Source organism: Zonotrichia leucophrys, chromosome 2 (genome assembly GCF_028769735.1).
Source record: "Zonotrichia leucophrys gambelii isolate GWCS_2022_RI chromosome 2, RI_Zleu_2.0, whole genome shotgun sequence".
In the NCBI taxonomy this organism is placed as follows: domain Eukaryota; kingdom Metazoa; phylum Chordata; class Aves; order Passeriformes; family Passerellidae; genus Zonotrichia; species Zonotrichia leucophrys.
The window spans coordinates 138,734,033-138,750,310 of NC_088171.1; the positions used below are offsets into that span (position 1 = coordinate 138,734,033).

The following is a 16,278-nucleotide window of genomic DNA, read 5'->3' on the forward strand; positions in this document are numbered from 1 at the left end:
TGGTCTACCTGATCATTGTTTTGGTGCTCCTCATTAGCTCTACTCTTGGGTACATGGGCATCTACATGGCGGACCTTCACAGGCAGCCTCCCTACCCTGGTAGCAATGTCTTTCCACTCTTCAGCAGCCCAAATTGGCTTTCCTCTACGTTGCCAGTTAGCCTTTTTCCACCTCTCCAGCCATCCCCACAGAGCATTGGCTACCATCCATGAATCAGTATAAAGGTAGAGCTTTGGCCACTTCTCTCTCTCAGCAATGTCCAGGGCCAGTTGAACAGCTTTGAGTTCAGCAAGTTGGCTTGATCCACCTTCTCCTTCAGTGGCCTCTGCCACCTGCCGTGTGGGGCTCCATACAGCTGCTTTCCACTTCCGGTTCATTCCCACAATGCGGCACGACCCATCAGTAAAGAGAGCGTATTGTGTATCTTCTGCTGGCAGTTGGTTGTATGGTGGAGCTTCTTCAGCTCGTGTCTCTTCTTGTTCCCCTTCATCAGAGAGACCAAAGTTTTCACCTTCGGGCCAATTTGTAATGACCTCCAAAATCCCAGGGCGATTCAGTTTACCTATATGGGTGCGCTGAGTGATGAGAGCAATCCACTTGCTCCATGTAGCACTGGTGGCATGGTGAGTGGAAGGAACCTTGCCTTTGAACATCCACCCCAGCACGGGTAGTCGGGGTGCCAGGAGGAGTTGTGCTTCAGTGCCTATTACCTCCGAAGCAGCCTGGACTCCTTCATAGGCAGCCAGGATTTCTTTCTCTGTTGGAGTATAGTTGGCTTCAGACCCTCTGTAGCTTCGACTCCAAAATCCCAATGGTCGACCCCGAGTCTCCTCAGGCACCTTCTGCCAAAGGCTCCAGGACAAGCCATGGTTCCCGGCTGCAGAGTAGAGCACGTTCTTCACCTCTGGTCCTGTCCTGACTGGGCCAAGGGCTACTGCATGAGCAATCTCCTGCTTGATCTGTGCAAAGGCTTGTTGCTGCTCAGGGCCCCAGTGGAAAGTGTTCTTCTTACGGGTGACCAGGTAGAGAGGGCTCACGATCTGACTGTATTCGGGAATATGCATCCTCCAAAAACCTATGGCGCCTAGGAAAGCTTGTGTCTCTTTCTTATTGGTGGGTGGAGACATTGCTGTGATCTTGTTGATGACATCGGTGGGAATCTGACGCCGTCCATCTTGCCACTTCACTCCCAGAAACTGAATCTCTTGAGCAGGTCCCTTGACTTTGTTCTTCTTGATGGCGAAGCCAGCTTTTAGGAGAATCTGGATAATTTTCTCCCCTTTCTCAAACACCTCTGCTGCTGTCTTCCCCCACACAATGATGTCATCAATATATTGCAGATGTTCTGGAGCCTCACCCTTTTCCAGTGCAGCCTGGATCAGTCCATGGCAGATGGTGGGGCTGTGCTTCCACCCCTGGGGCAATCGGTTCCAGGTGTACTGCACGCCTCTCCAGGTGAAAGCAAACTGAGGCCTGCATTCTGCTGCCAGAGGAATGGAGAAAAATGCATTGGCAATGTCTATAGTGGCGTACCACCTTGCTGCCTTGGACTCCAGCTCGTACTGGAGTTCCAGCATGTCCGGCACAGCAGCGCTCAGGGGTGGGGTCACTTCATTCAATGCACGATAGTCCACAGTCAATCTCCATTCTCCTTCAGATTTTCTCACAGGCCAGATGGGGCTGTTGAAGGGTGAGTGGGTCTTGCTGACCACCCCTTGGCTCTCCAGCTCTCGGATCATCTTATGGATGGGATCACAGCATCTCGATTCGTTCGGTACTGTCGGCGGTGCACTGTTGAGGTGGCAATTGGCACTCGTTGCTCTTCCACCTTCAGGAGACCTACTGCAGATGGGCTGTCTGACAGTCCAGGCAAGCTGTTCAACTGCTTGACACCCTCTGTCTCTACAGCAGCTATTCCAAATGCCCATCTGAGTCCCTTTGGGTCTTTGAAATACCCACTTCGAAGGTAGTCTATGCCCAAAATACATGGGGCCTCTGGGCCAGTCACAATAGAGTGTTTCTTCCACTCATTTCCAGTCAGGCTCACCTCAGCTTCTACCAAAGTGAAATCCTGGGATCCCCCTGTCACACCAGCAATAGAAACAGACTCTGTCCCCACATGTCTTGATGGATTAATGTGCATTGTGCACCAGTGTCAACCAAAGCTTTGTATTCTTGTGGTTCATATGTGCCAGGCCAACGAATCCACACAGTCCAAAAAACACAGTTTTCCCCAGCCTCTACCTGGCTAGAGGCAGGGCCCCTCTAAGCCTGGTTATCCTTCTTTCCCTGGGCATATGTCTTGGAGGTTCCTTCAAGGGGATCAAAAATATTGTCATTATCATCATATGTGACAGTTCGGTTACTGGCCACTGGAGCTGCTTCCCTTTTGGAACTTCCTCTCTGAATCTTCAGTTGTCTCACCCGTTGTGCCAGAGCAGAGGTAGGTTGTCTATGCCATCTCCTCATGTCTTCTCCACAATCACGCAAATAGAACCACAGCTCAGCTCGTGGGATGTACCTTCTCTCGCCGTCTGGGGAACGTCTGCGTTGGGTACCAGAACCTCTGATCTGTACCGCCGAGATTTGGAGAAAGCTCTCTTTAATCTCCTCCCTCAGTTTCTTGTGACCCTCCTCTATCTTGTCCTCTAATTTTTGAAGACGTGTTTCCACCGCTGCGATTCTGGCATGTGTTGGGCCATGTACAGCATCTGCATATGCTCGGAGCTTCCTTGCCATGTCAAGCACAGTCTCACCCCTCTCATCCCTCTTCATGATGGCTAAGGCAGAGGCATATTCTTGTGGCCCGAGTCGTACGAGTTTTCGCCACATCACAGACGTGCATGGTACTAAGTCTGGGTTCCTAGTTGTTACATCATCTGAGAAGATAATCTCAGCCACGGCCATTTCTCTCAGGCGTTGGATCCCTTGCTCTATTGTCTTCCACTGAGTCTGCTGCATATAGAGATCGTCTGCACACAGGTATCTTTCTGCTACACTTCTTAGGACTCGTTCCCAGAGGCTCTGAGAGTTAGCCCCCCTCATCATTCCTTGGTCTATGACAGTATCCTGTGACAGGGATCCCAAATGCCTGGCTTCAGTGCCATCCAAAACGGTAGCCTCGCCTGCAGCATCCCAGAGACGGACCAGCCAACTAATTATGGATTCATCAGACCTTCGAGTGTAATCCTTCCGTAGGCCACGAAGGTCCTTCAGGGAGAAGGACTCAGTATTGGCATCTGATCTTGCATCTGCTGCTTTGACTCCTGACTTTACGTCAGGGGGCACTGAGGTTCCTTCTCCTTCATCATCATCATCATCCACTGGTCGATTGGTCTTGGCTGTGCATTTCCCACTTCTAGTGCTGGTAGCAACAGCCATGGGTTTGGCTGCTGGCTTCGAGCCTGGAGTGTTAGCTGCAGCCTGAGCCACCGGGACAGTTGCTGATTTATCTCCCTGCCCCCCTGCCTCTGTCTGCTGCCCTAGAGTATCTAGCAGTGTGCGATAAGCATATGCCAGGGCCCAGCTCACTGCAATGACCTTCCTCTCCTTAGGCTCATCCTGGTACTTCTCTTTCAGATATTTCTCCACCTCAGCTGGGTTCTGAATTTGTTCATGGGGAAAATCCCACACTATAGGGTCAGAGAATTCCTTCAGGATTTCGCCCATATCCTCCCATTTCCCACACCACTTAGGATTTTCCACACCAGGGTTTACTCCTGAGTCAGGGGTCTCATCAGCCCGTCTAGAAATCTCAGCCCTCAATCTAGAGAAGCTGCAGACCATATAGAGAAGACTTACCAAATTAAATACCAGAAAGATGGTCTCTTTAACATTCAGGGGAAACTGAACATTCTCAAAAAGTGACATAACCGATCCAAAGGAGAAGAGGGAAAGGGAAGGCTGGAAAGTCTCATTCTTAGCTCCACCTCTAACAGACTGAGTATAGTTACTAATAAATTCCCAAAACATACCACTGGAATTGGGATGCAGGGTAGGATGAAGAAACCATAAACCATACATGCTGTAAACAGAGGTCAGTATCTTTTTGAACGCTTTATAAATCATTATCACCAGGGCCAGCACAACAGCTATTCCAATCCGTACCCCTCTACCGTAAAAATTACTTGTTAAGGACAATAATCCTAATGACCAGAAAGGTATTGAAACCTCAAAAAGGTCTAGAGCCCAGAGCCATACAGAGGCTTTCACAACCAGAGACATCAGGGGTCCAAGCATCATGTCTACTAACTGCTTTAACAACAACAGACACACAATTAATAGGGCTTTTTTCCACATTTTCCAGCCGCGCGTTGGGCGCCAATTCATGTATTTGTCCAGGTTTAGAGCAAGTTTGGGGAAGAATCCCCCCAAAGGAGCTCCGGTGGGAAAAGCAGATCCAATCGGCCCCTCCCCCCTCAACTGGTCCGGGAGGAAAGAAAAAAAATACCTCCTTGGAGAAAGGTGGAAAAAAACCCCCCTGTTTATTAAACAATACGACCAAAACAGTATCAAAACAATGAGACCCCTTGCCACTCTAAAAGAGATGACAAACTGAGAAAACCCCGGGTTCAAGCAGCAGCTCACTCAGTCTCTGATCAGTCTCTCAGTGCTGGAATTGTCGCAGGCCAGGGTCGGCCCGGTGGGCCACAGCTGCAGCTGCCGGTGCTCTCCTGGGTGTTCAGTCCAGAGCAGTTCCAAGAGGTCCAAAGAAAAAGGGAAAAAACAGTCCAGGGAACTTCTTTGCCTCAGCTAGCTAACACTAACTAAAAAGCAAAAGAAGAGCTCTCTGTCCCGCTGTCTGTCTGCAGACAACACAGTCAGGAGCAAGAATGTGGAGGAGTGGAGTGCAGTGTCTGAAAAACAAACTGCGCGCTTCTTCTCTCTCCCCCTTCAATCTCTGACGATTGGGGATAAAAGCATCATATAGTCAACCCAGGACACTTGTTAACAGAACTTCACACCTTTCCATCACTGTGGAAATTTATTAGGACCACATTATATCTGATGATTATTAAACCAGACAAAAGTGGCCTCCACTATTTCATTAAATCTGAAAAATTATCTAACATTTTCAGTCATCTCTTGTAATTGGAATTGTTCATTTAATGCTTTCCCAGTTGGGGTCATATCATTTATATGTACTATTTAGAAAGTGGATTGTAATGTTCATTCAGTTACATTATTTGAGATATTTACTTCTTACAACAGTTTCCCTCTTTGCAGCATGGTGCATGTTTTTGATGTTAAAAATATTTTCAGGACTAATATAACCATTTAATTTCTAGTATTTAACCAGAGCAAGTCTCCTGAGCTTTTATGAGCTACAGAATGTACATGATACTGTATTTTTTCTAATACAGTTCTTAGTGTCTCAGGACAATAATTTTGAAAGAAAGATTTGAATGAAGACTGACACAGAAGCTCATTGAATCATGTGTGATTTGCCATATGGAAGACTACTCATTCCTGCTGCATTACTTTATTTAGAAAATGGTAGGGACTTGGCCTTCAGATTGTTTAGTTAGGAAATGCTCTGGGATTTTATGTTCAGGAAGGTGAAGGTGTCAGATTATGAGAATACTCAAAATCTGTGGTAATAGGAAGGGATGTGAATAATCACTTTGCTGAAAATGGCCCTCTGTAGTTCTCCAAGTCCGTTTTCTGAAAGATTCCACATCTCAGTCAGGTTCTTGCAATTAAGAATTGCAGGGTTCCCACAATTTGCAGTCAAGGGGATGATATTTTTCTGAATAGACCACCAATTAGGATGTGTTTTTTAATGGTGATAAGCACTATATACTAACCATGTAAAACAAACAAATAAACACACTCCTTATGAATACTGTGCTCTGTTGTGAAATAAACTTATACATTATAATCAATTTCTTCCTAAAGATGCTGAACTAGTATGCAATTCATTAGGTACATGAGGTTTCTTTTTCTCCAGAGCACATTGCTAAATGGTGATTTTTCCATTCAATAAGTATCTTGTAAAGGTAGTATTGAGTACATTTATTCTACTAAATGTAGGTAGTTTATGGTTGATATAATTTTCATTTCATTGCTGAATTTCTTCTCTGGTGGAATGTTTTTTAAAACAATCCAGAGTCCTTGCACCCCAGGCAAAAAAGGGCATTTGCTAAATGGGCTGTTCTTTGCATAAATTATGAGTTTGGGTTTGTGTTAATCATACCACTAACAAACACATCAGTCACTATCACTGTGCATTCAGAATGTTACTCTGATGGTTTCTGAAGAGACAAGTTCTTTTTTGTTTGCTCTTTTGATAACTGCATCTCTTTTTGTATAATTATATCGTGTAGTGATGTGGAGAAAGACTGTGGTAATTGTGCAGATAAGTCATGGCAACTCATGAGTGAGTGTGGTTTGGAGAAATGACTATAAGACAAAAAATTTTAGAATTCTTAAAGCAAGTTCCTCTTCAAAGTAGAACATGGTGTTGACTGAAATTCTATTATTTGAAGGAGTGTAAACTAAATTTTTCATTATGTGTTTGATGTTGCCCAGATAAAAAAAGAGGTAAAACAGATGGTTACTAACTTTTCTGAGAAAACACTGCTTGTATTGCATCTCTACCATTCCCATATACCAACTACATATGATCCATTTTTTACCTATGTGTCTGGAAAGCCTTGAATTTCTTAACTGTAATCACCACCCAGTGCTTAACTAAAAAGATGAAATTATATCTTATAATGTCCTTTCTTTATGAATACTATAATAGAATTTTGCTTTTAGCTTTGAATACATGTGAGGAACCATATTCTACCCAGTATATGAATTACTGTAGTCATCCCACCAAAACATATAGCAAAATGAATGTAAAAGTTATATATCTACTTAGGAGTGTAAAGTGCTGTTTATTTCTTTCATCATAACATTAAATTGAATGCTAATAGATAATTCTTATTCATAATTTGAATTAAAAATATTTTCATTCCCCGATCTTAATTTATATAAGGAAATTAATAAATAGAATTAAAATATTCAATTAAGATAAAAAAGAAAACCTTTAATATTTATATTAGAAACCCCTAGATGACCAAATGAATTAGCAAATATGACTCATGCAGTACATGAGGAACATATTCAAGGAATAATGCAGAGGTATTATGTCCTTTCTGTTGACATCTCTAAAATAAAAATAATACTTCCACTAAAACACAGCTATTAAAGAACCTGCTTCAAATACTCAGTGAAATAGAAGCGAGAATTGAAAATGGAAAGCATGTCTGGTCTATTTTAGATTTAAATGAGAAGGTCAAAATGCAAGTTTATATTGTGAGTAATGTAGGCTACATTAATTTATATTAAATGAATCTCTTGCATAATATAACTCAAGTCCAAGGTTTATTTCTTGTAGCTGAGTATGTTAATTTGATGTCCATATCCTTATTTATTTACCCCTACTGAACTACATCCCATTTTAAGATACATTACATTTTCTATAATTAGGGAAGACAAATGCTGAAGTTACTTGGTCTGTGAAGCACAGTATATTAGATTCAAGTTCTAATTCCCTGTTTCAATAATTTCAGTCTATTCTATATGCCACTTTTCTTATCCAATTGCACAATAAATGAAAATCATCTCAGAATTACATTTGTTGATGGAAGTTAGAGTCAATTAAACAAATTAATGTAATGAGGCCTCTGTGTGTTTGTGCACACATATATTTGTATTTAGACTTATATATACACAAAGATATTTCCATATAGATAGATTTTTCTTTTTTTTTCTCTGCAGTCCTTTCTAAACTAGCATATGTTAGCCTTCTTTGACGATGCTTCAAATCTAAAGCTAATTGTTATTGCTAATCAATTATAATTGTGTGTTTTCTCATTCCATCACTTCTGAAAACCAAATAGTTTCCAATTATGTGTACTTACAACAAATTGAACTTCTGCAAAAAAGTTTGTGGTTGTGGTTGTTTTTTTCCTTTTTTTTTTTTTTCTGGAAGCTTTTCTTCTTCTTAAGAGAATTTTATCTTTCCTGAGAAAATTGAGATACATCATTTTATGTTAGTGTTTGACTTGCGGGTGGTGACCTATGGCCAGTCTCTTGAAAAATCTTTACATAAGGAAATAATAGATGATACCATTTGAAAATGTGAAAAATGCTAATTTCACAGATATCACCTCATCAATCACGCTAAAAAAGTAAAACACTTTTTATTTTATTTTTTTAAAGTGAATTACTAATGAACACTTGGTTGAAATGCATCAGAAATACATTTATATGAATCTGTATCTATCTATTTATCTATCTCATACATTTTCTTCATATTTTCTGTTCTTTTTGGATATGGGGACTGTTATGATCCAATTAAAACCCAGAAGATCAAAGAAAGTGGAGTCTCTGTGTACAAACCAGAAATAACTTTGAAGGTTCAAAATATACCCAAAAACGAGATTAAAACCAAATGAGGTTAGAGGCTGGTGCCAAAGAATTGATATGTTTAATTTAATAGTAAAAGAGGCAAAGAGAAAGGAGAGAGAGAGAGGGAAGGAAGGAAGGAAGGAAGGAAGGAAGGAAGGAAGGAAGGAAGGAAGGAAGGAAGGAAGGAAGGAGGAAGGAAGGAAGGAAGGAAGGAAGGAAGGAAGGAAGGAAGGAAGGAAGGAAGGAAAGGAAGGAAGGAAGGAGGAAGGAAGGAAGGAAGGAAGGAAGGAAGGAAGGAAGGAAGGAAGGAAGGAAGGAAGGAAGGAAGGAAGGAAGGAAGGAAGGAAGGAAGGAAGGAAGGAAGGAAGGAAGGAAGGAAGGAAGGAAGGAAGGAAGGAAGGAAGGAAGGAAGGATGGATGGACAGGGGTTATGTGAAAGCCTATCACCCACCCAAGGGTCCCAGCCATGTCTCATTGCACCCCTCCATCTGGTCTTCATGTTGATCGGGGTCCCCTGTGGCTGCCACACACTGCACCACACTGAAGAGTGCAGAATTCCATGGGTTAATCCACACTTTGGGCAGGTGGGAATGCCCTGTGCCTCCCTTGCAGGAGGCCAGTTTGACACTGTCCCTTCCAACACTGAGGAGACGTCTGTTGGACCATCTCTGGTGCTCTGGTGCACGGTCTGGGGACCCCTTTGGAGTGCCCTTTGATGGGCCATGCCATGTTTTAGTAGAGGTGCTAGAGCATGGGTTGGACTCGATGATCTTTAAGGTCTCTTGTATGAATTCTGTGAATTCTGTGAACTCCCTCTGCTGCAGATGAGCTTTTCCCCGGGTGAAGGGCCCCTCAGCCGGGCTCCTCAGCACAGCGGAGGGTGGAGCCACTGCCTCTGACCAGAGGCCTTTCCAGCGCACACCCAAGGCCTCTCCGCCCCACTCTCTGCTGTGAGGGTCTGTGAGCCTGGCAGCTGATAGCCCTGGGGCTGTGGCCTCCACCCTGAAGGTACCAGGCTTGTGCTTTGTGAATGTCCCCAGCCAGCCCTGAGTCATTACTACAACTTGTTTTCATCAGTGAATGGTGTAGGGCCTCTCAGAGCCCCATCCAGGGTATGGTGATCTTCTCTGCAGCTTTTGTAATACAGTTTTAGAAGTCCTTCATTAAAATGCTTAAATCATAAACTATAATATTTCAGTCATAAACTATAATATTTCATTCTCTGATGGAGACCCCCTCCCTCTCATATCCAGATTTCTAGACATTTCATATCACTATACTCTTCATAACTCTGAGATTGACTTGTATCACATGAAAACAAACTTGTTTTAAATAGATTATAAATTGTATTTGTAGATCTCAGGTGACAGCAAACATAATTAGTGGCTATTGATTTTTCCTGATGGTTATGAAAAGCAAAATTTACCAGAGTTTTCTGTGAATAATTGTTAAGCTAGCTATACAGGATGACCCTGCGCAGGAAGAGAATATACAAACTGACTTCTACAGTAAAATATAAACATGCTAAAACCAGAACAGAGGGCACATGAGAATAAAATGGAAAACACAAACAAACAAATATGAGAAAACATGTCATAATCTAATGTGAAGTGTCCTAGAAATATGTTTCTGTGGCATAGATGCTGTGACAAGACAGCTAAGTACTTGCAATTGTTAATGCAGGGTCGTAGAGATGGAAAACGTATCCTATTGAAGTAGATTAAAAAAATCCTGTCTCATTACTGATCAGAAATCATAGATTCTTACATGGTTTGCTAGCCTTCCCAAGTGAGACCCCAAGAGGGAATACAATATAATGACAGTTTAGCAGAAGATCAAATGGGTAAAAATAGACTATGAATAAATTTAGGCTGAAAATTATAAGGCTATTTCTACTATTGCAAGATTGATTTCCTATAACAGTTTTATAGTAGCATGAAATATGGTCTGAAGTGGAACTTTGCTATGAATGACAAAAGTCAAGTGTTTTTACTACAAATATTAATGTATTTTTGGATGAAACATGGCCTGCATGTCTCCCACTGAGACACGAGTAGCCTGACTAAAGATTCTGAAATTATTTGGGCCAAAAATTATTTTCAAAGTATATTTGGAGCCATTTTCTAAGCTAAGCTTACTTGTTGTCACTTTTTTTTTGTGATTGATCATGTTACTGAGCAAAATGAATGCAGTTGCAACAAAAGATAGTGCAAGTATTCAGCCCAATATTGTAAGAATTTATTTCAACAGAACATCCAAACCAAACTCCACTATTAAATTGGAATCCTCATTCATATTTATCCAAAACTTACTTCTTAGATTGTTACATAACTTCTGATCACCACAGTATATACTTCCACATACCAATCTGTATTTCATAAAACTACTTTTATATTTTGTTCTCTTTACTTTTTTGTTCTCTTATTCTTGTTGTTGTTGTTTTTTACATTTTTTTAAATTTTATTTTGCTTCTCACTATTTGGAAAACAGTAATGCAGGCATGTCTTGATTCAACTTCTCTGATTGTGTAAAAAAATTAATTGGTGTGTTAACATAATGTTCCATTTTCCACATTATAAATCAAAAGTAGTACCTCAATTGTTTCCTTAAGTGTTCATTCTACTTTTACTCTTTCCTAGATTCCATCTTGGTATAATCAGATAAAGTAGAAAGGTAGAATTTGGAAATATGTGTATTTATCCTTTGCTGTTCTTATTTTTACGTGCTCTTGTTTTCCTTTGAACTCTGAAGAACAGTCAGATACTAGTAGTGATATTACATGCTTGGGCTGTTAGCCATCTTCTCAGGGCCAGTTGCACATGTAGGGTTTCAGATTTGTCAGCTTGGCTTTATTTTCTAAAAGGCTGCTCCCTTGATGCCTTTTTCTGCCATCTGCTAGCCTTCACAGAGTTGCACTGAAGGCCTGATGGCATGCCATAGATGTTTTGTCACTATTTGCATTCCTGAAATGTTTTCCAAACACCTCCTGTAAAATATATTATTTGGTCTGTAGCCCATGATTATAAAAACTGGCTGTATTTATTATTTAATGGATTAAGTAGATAGTTACCATCAGTAGCTCAAATAATATGCTGTCACAGCCTTGGCTGTATTTTGCTAATGTCTAAATATAGCAAGATCAGATTATAAAGTGGCAGTATTTGCCTTCACTGTCTCTTCATCAGAGAAGTGAGGAGGAAAATTAATATGGAAGGAGGTTATTTGCCTGTGGCAACACTGGAGAGATTGGGCAAATGTGGTCCTAGAATGTCTTATTTCAGCCTGTGGTACTGGATTTGCAAATTTGCATCTTACAATTAGGCCAACAAAAGCTAGAAAGTTGGCAGGAGAAATAGCACATACAAGGCTATGAGGCTATCCAGACAAGTAAGCATGTTTAAAACAGAAATATAGTTAGTTAGAATGACCAAACAAATATTAGCTAGGCAAGATAGGGCAGCCTTCAACCTAGGATATAGGATGAAATTCCATTTCTGATTTATAAAATAAGGCTTATTAAATGTATACTTCTTTTATTGCCCTGAACACAATGATGATATGCAGTGCCATAACCTCATTAGGAAAAATAATTGATCTTTATGAAAATATTCCACATTGCTCCTGAAATGTCTGGAAAATACATGTATTTCATTGACACAAATGTCTGCTTAGGTACAAGGTGAGATTGAAGGTACATTCTGGATATTCTCTTGATTCCCTTTCTTCTGTGTCCTCAAATCAGTTATGAATTTACATCTGCAAGGAGAAGATTGTGACATGTCCATATATTCATTCTCAAATATATAACATTAACAGCAAAAGCATAATGAGTGTAACTTCAATCATTTACTCCATCAAAGTGTAGCAGAAATTGCCATAAGCAGCATAACTATCAGGACCTAGGAGAAGAAACAGCATGATACAGAAAATTACTCACAGCACCTTGCTCCTGAAGTATGTAATGTTTGAGCACGTACTGCAAGGCCAGACTTCTCCCTCCTTTAGGAGTCACGCTGCTGAGTGCTGCCTTAGGAGGTGCTCAGGAGGGGTAGGAGCAGGTTAAACCAGCTAGGGCAGGTGGGGCAGCATCTCAGAAAGAGGCATTGCTCCTCCAACCTTTGACAGGCTCCTTCCCTCACCCTCATTGCTCTGGCAGCAGGGTGGGAAGCACAGACATGAGCAAGAAATAGTTGAGTGATCGCTTATAGAACAAGAGGGGGGTTTGATATTTGTATCAACTGGAGTTACAGACAAATAGCTGCCATTTGCATCTCTCCAAAAGTGCCTTTGAAGACCTTTAACATCTTCTAAAGACAAGAGAATTTGTGTTAATTACTTTGGAAGGACTGCTATTAGGGAGAGCTGCAATCAACTGCTGGAATGGTCTAGATTATTTGACCTGAAACTGGTGACAATAGTTCATTGCTTTTATTCTAAAATATTTCTGCGAAATAATTTCAGTAATGCATATAATTAGGGTAAGGAAAATAAAAGGAATAGATGCTTTTAACCTTGAGAAAAAAAATAGAACTAGTAATTTGTTTTATAATGTATGCCCTTCTGAGATAATCTATATTCAGAGAACTCTGATGCAATGACTTGGTACTGAATTTTAATAGCTGTTATTGATATATGATAATTCTAAAATGCAAGACTCGTCCTTACTAAAATTACCTGATTAATGTTGTATTTCAAAAACCCTGGAACAGAAGATCATTGAGCTGTACATTTTTGCCAGTGTTGTAATGACTAAATTTTTGTATTTTGCATTAATTAAAGCTGTAATTTAATTTTTATATTGCTCAATTACTGATTACTTTTATAAAGTTGCTAATGAAACTATAGAAATGCTTATTCTTATACTGGAATTTCTCATTAGCGCAAACATCATAGCTATAAACACATAACCAATAATTATAATTGTATTCAAATGAATACAATTCGTTTGAAACGAGGTCAACCTTCCCTGCACAAATATTTTAAGCAAATAATTCTTCATAAGACAAGATCCACCATTTTGACTCTGCAGCCTTGGCTTCTGTTTAAGTGATATTGTTTGGCTCTCTATCATCTGCCTGCATGTCTCTGCTGAATTTAACAATTTTCACAGAGGCTTCAGAAACCTGAAAAATACAACTAATGACTTGATTTTGATTTTCTTATGCATATTAAACAAAAATTAATTAATAATTAATTTCATTTCTTTTTCTACTGTATAAAAACGGTCTTTAGCCATATCCTAAATTGCTAAATCATTTGAGTAATTACTTTTAAATAATTTTAAAGGCAGGAAGTTTTAGGTTTGTTCTCTCGCATTTTCTGTGTTTTCTGTTATTTATATTATTATTTTTGTAATTGTTATTATTTTTTTTATTTCTAGCTTTATGTGGTGGAGATGTTAGAGGACCTAGTGGAACAATTTTATCCCCAGGTTATCCTGATCTATATCCAAATTCACTGAATTGCACGTGGACTGTGGATGTTACCCATGGAAAAGGTAAGAAAAATCCTTTTCTCTTTTTCCACTTTTTTTTTTGGGTGGGTTTTGTTTTTTGTTTTTTTTTTTTTTTTTAGTATGTAAGTCCAGTATTTTCTGCTCTAGAAGGAAACCTAGGTTAGCACCAAAGCTAACCTAGGTTTTGCATTGCTGATTTTTGGGTTTGTTTAATTTTCTTGTAGTAATTCCTAGAATTCCAGAACTGGACTAGGCCCTTACACTTCCCAAGGAATGAAAAATCAGTGAGAAAGAATTATATAATGGCTGATTACAGAAGCTGAAGGAAAAATGGCTTTTAAGGAAGAGGTAGTTATTACTTGAAGTCAGATTTCAGGAAAAAGATATAACAGGAATTTTAGCTCTTCTCTGAGAGGTCAAATAATGCTTAGGACACAAATGGAAGCTGGTATTTCCAGGTAACAAAGTTTCCTAAATAAATGTGTCCTAGTTGCTTTCAAATGAAAGGTTTTGGTACTTGATGAGATGGATCATACTTTTAGGTTTTTGTTGGTATTTTATATTAAATATGGGAGTGACTCTTGTACCATGGGTGGAAAAGCTAGAGCAGTATAAGATTTAATGTTAGGGGAAGGAGACAGAGATAGATGTCACAAGAGAAATTTAGTACAAATAGAGTAAGCTGGTAAGAACAAATAAAGGAGAATTATATTGTAACACTGGAAAGAGTACAGAAAAAAAATGAAAGGAAGAAGAAGGAAGGCAAGTCCGATTCTGAATTTCATCAGTGTTCTCTGTGAGGGCATGAAAAATGTGACAAAGTATGCTGATGATGTATTCCTCTAAGACAGAGTTATTGATAACATAAAAATAAGACTTCAGATAAAGAGAACTGTGCTCATCTGTGATCCCCTTATTCTATTTTGTACAAATAGTGTGATAGTTTCTCTTCTAGATATTAAATCACTCTGACTGGTTGTCCCATTTAAAACTCCTTAAAGCATTAAAGTGGTAAAGTGTGTCTCTCAAAATTATTGCTCCAGCTCTTCCAGTTATAAGAGTAGTCTCTCTTATTACCAAGTGATGCCTTTGTGTCAGTGTAGTTTGATTCTAAATATCCACAGTGAAAGAGCCTCCTGAACTTAGTGATGCTACATCACATACTACATTTGCCTTTGTTACCTCTATGTATGATACATGGCTTCTAGAGTTGTGGGAATATAAGGGACTGTGTATCTTTTGTTCTTCTGGATAAGCAAAAAGACTAAAAGAAGGTGTAAAGAAACTGTTAGACCTGTAGTCATTTGTCTTGCACTCTCTCTGAGAAGTCATTGGATAACAGCACAAGCTTTATAATCTGAGAATTGAAGGCAAGTAGCAGAGATGGATAAGAGTTTAGCTTCACGGAGTAATACATGACAGAAAATGATGCGAATCCTACTGTAAAAATGAGGTCAGATTAAGTCACATTTTTCAGAATTCTTGAAAGACATTTTATTAACTCTTTCATTTCTCTTAAAATAAAAAGAGGATTTTGAAGAAAAGTGCGTGGCAAGTTTTGGGGGTTTCTTTAATTTTCTTTTCCTTTTTTGAAAATAAAGCAGCTTTTTTGTGATTCATCATTTTTTCTTAAAACCTCAGCTTGAGAAATACTTAATAGTTGGGACAAATAAAAGCTGAAATTCTCAATGTTATAATATTTTACATGAGCCTGTTAAGAAAATCCACCATATATAATGAGACTCCTGGGAAAACGAATTTGCAGAAATAAAACATAGAGGGGAAGACATAATAGTATAAATATGGATATTTATAACCACATGTACACTGAAACATGTATGCACACATATTTATAGACTCGTAGTCTTGTTTGATTCAATGTCATGTAATGTTGCAGTCTTGGGGCAGACTAGCTGGAAAGCTGCTCAGTGGAGAAAGATCTGCGGGTGCTGGTTGATAGCAGCTGAACATGATCCAGCAATGAGCTCAGGTGGCCAAGAAGGCCTGTGGCATCCTGGCCTGGATCAGAAATGATGTGGCCAGCAGGACCAGGGCGGTGATTGTATCTCTGTACTCAGCATTGGTGGGCTTGTGTCCAGTTCTGGGCCCTTTTCATGATCTGTCCTTACGAAGGGGTTTCGTGATGGTTGGTAGGGTGATCTCAGGGTGCAAAAACCAGCACAGCACAGGGGATTTGCAGTAATAATCAAACAAGTGCAACTTTATTGAAATAACCACGGCAGAAATGTGTTGGGGGAGGAACTGAGGAAAAAGGAGAAAATAAGGGAAAAGAGGGAGGGAAAAGAGTGGGTTTATAGCTACCAAATGTGGTCTTCGTAGTCCTTCGGAGCCCAGCTCACCAGGTCATGTCTGGGGAGATCTCAGAGGCACAGTTCATCTGGACCCCAATTACACTCTTT

General features: G+C 40.0%; 1 protein-coding gene across 5 annotated transcripts in view; it reads left to right on the forward strand.

The window, feature by feature from the left end:
- The window catches only part of CSMD3 (CUB and Sushi multiple domains 3), a 593,532-nt gene that overhangs the window by 353,301 nt on the left and 223,953 nt on the right, over positions 1–16,278 (forward strand). For all 5 annotated transcript variants that reach the window (XM_064706591.1, XM_064706593.1, XM_064706594.1 and 2 more), the window contains one exon: positions 13,784–13,900. In XM_064706591.1, the coding sequence (XP_064562661.1) occupies positions 13,784–13,900 (117 nt within the window). The remainder of the gene's footprint in view (positions 1–13,783; positions 13,901–16,278) is intronic.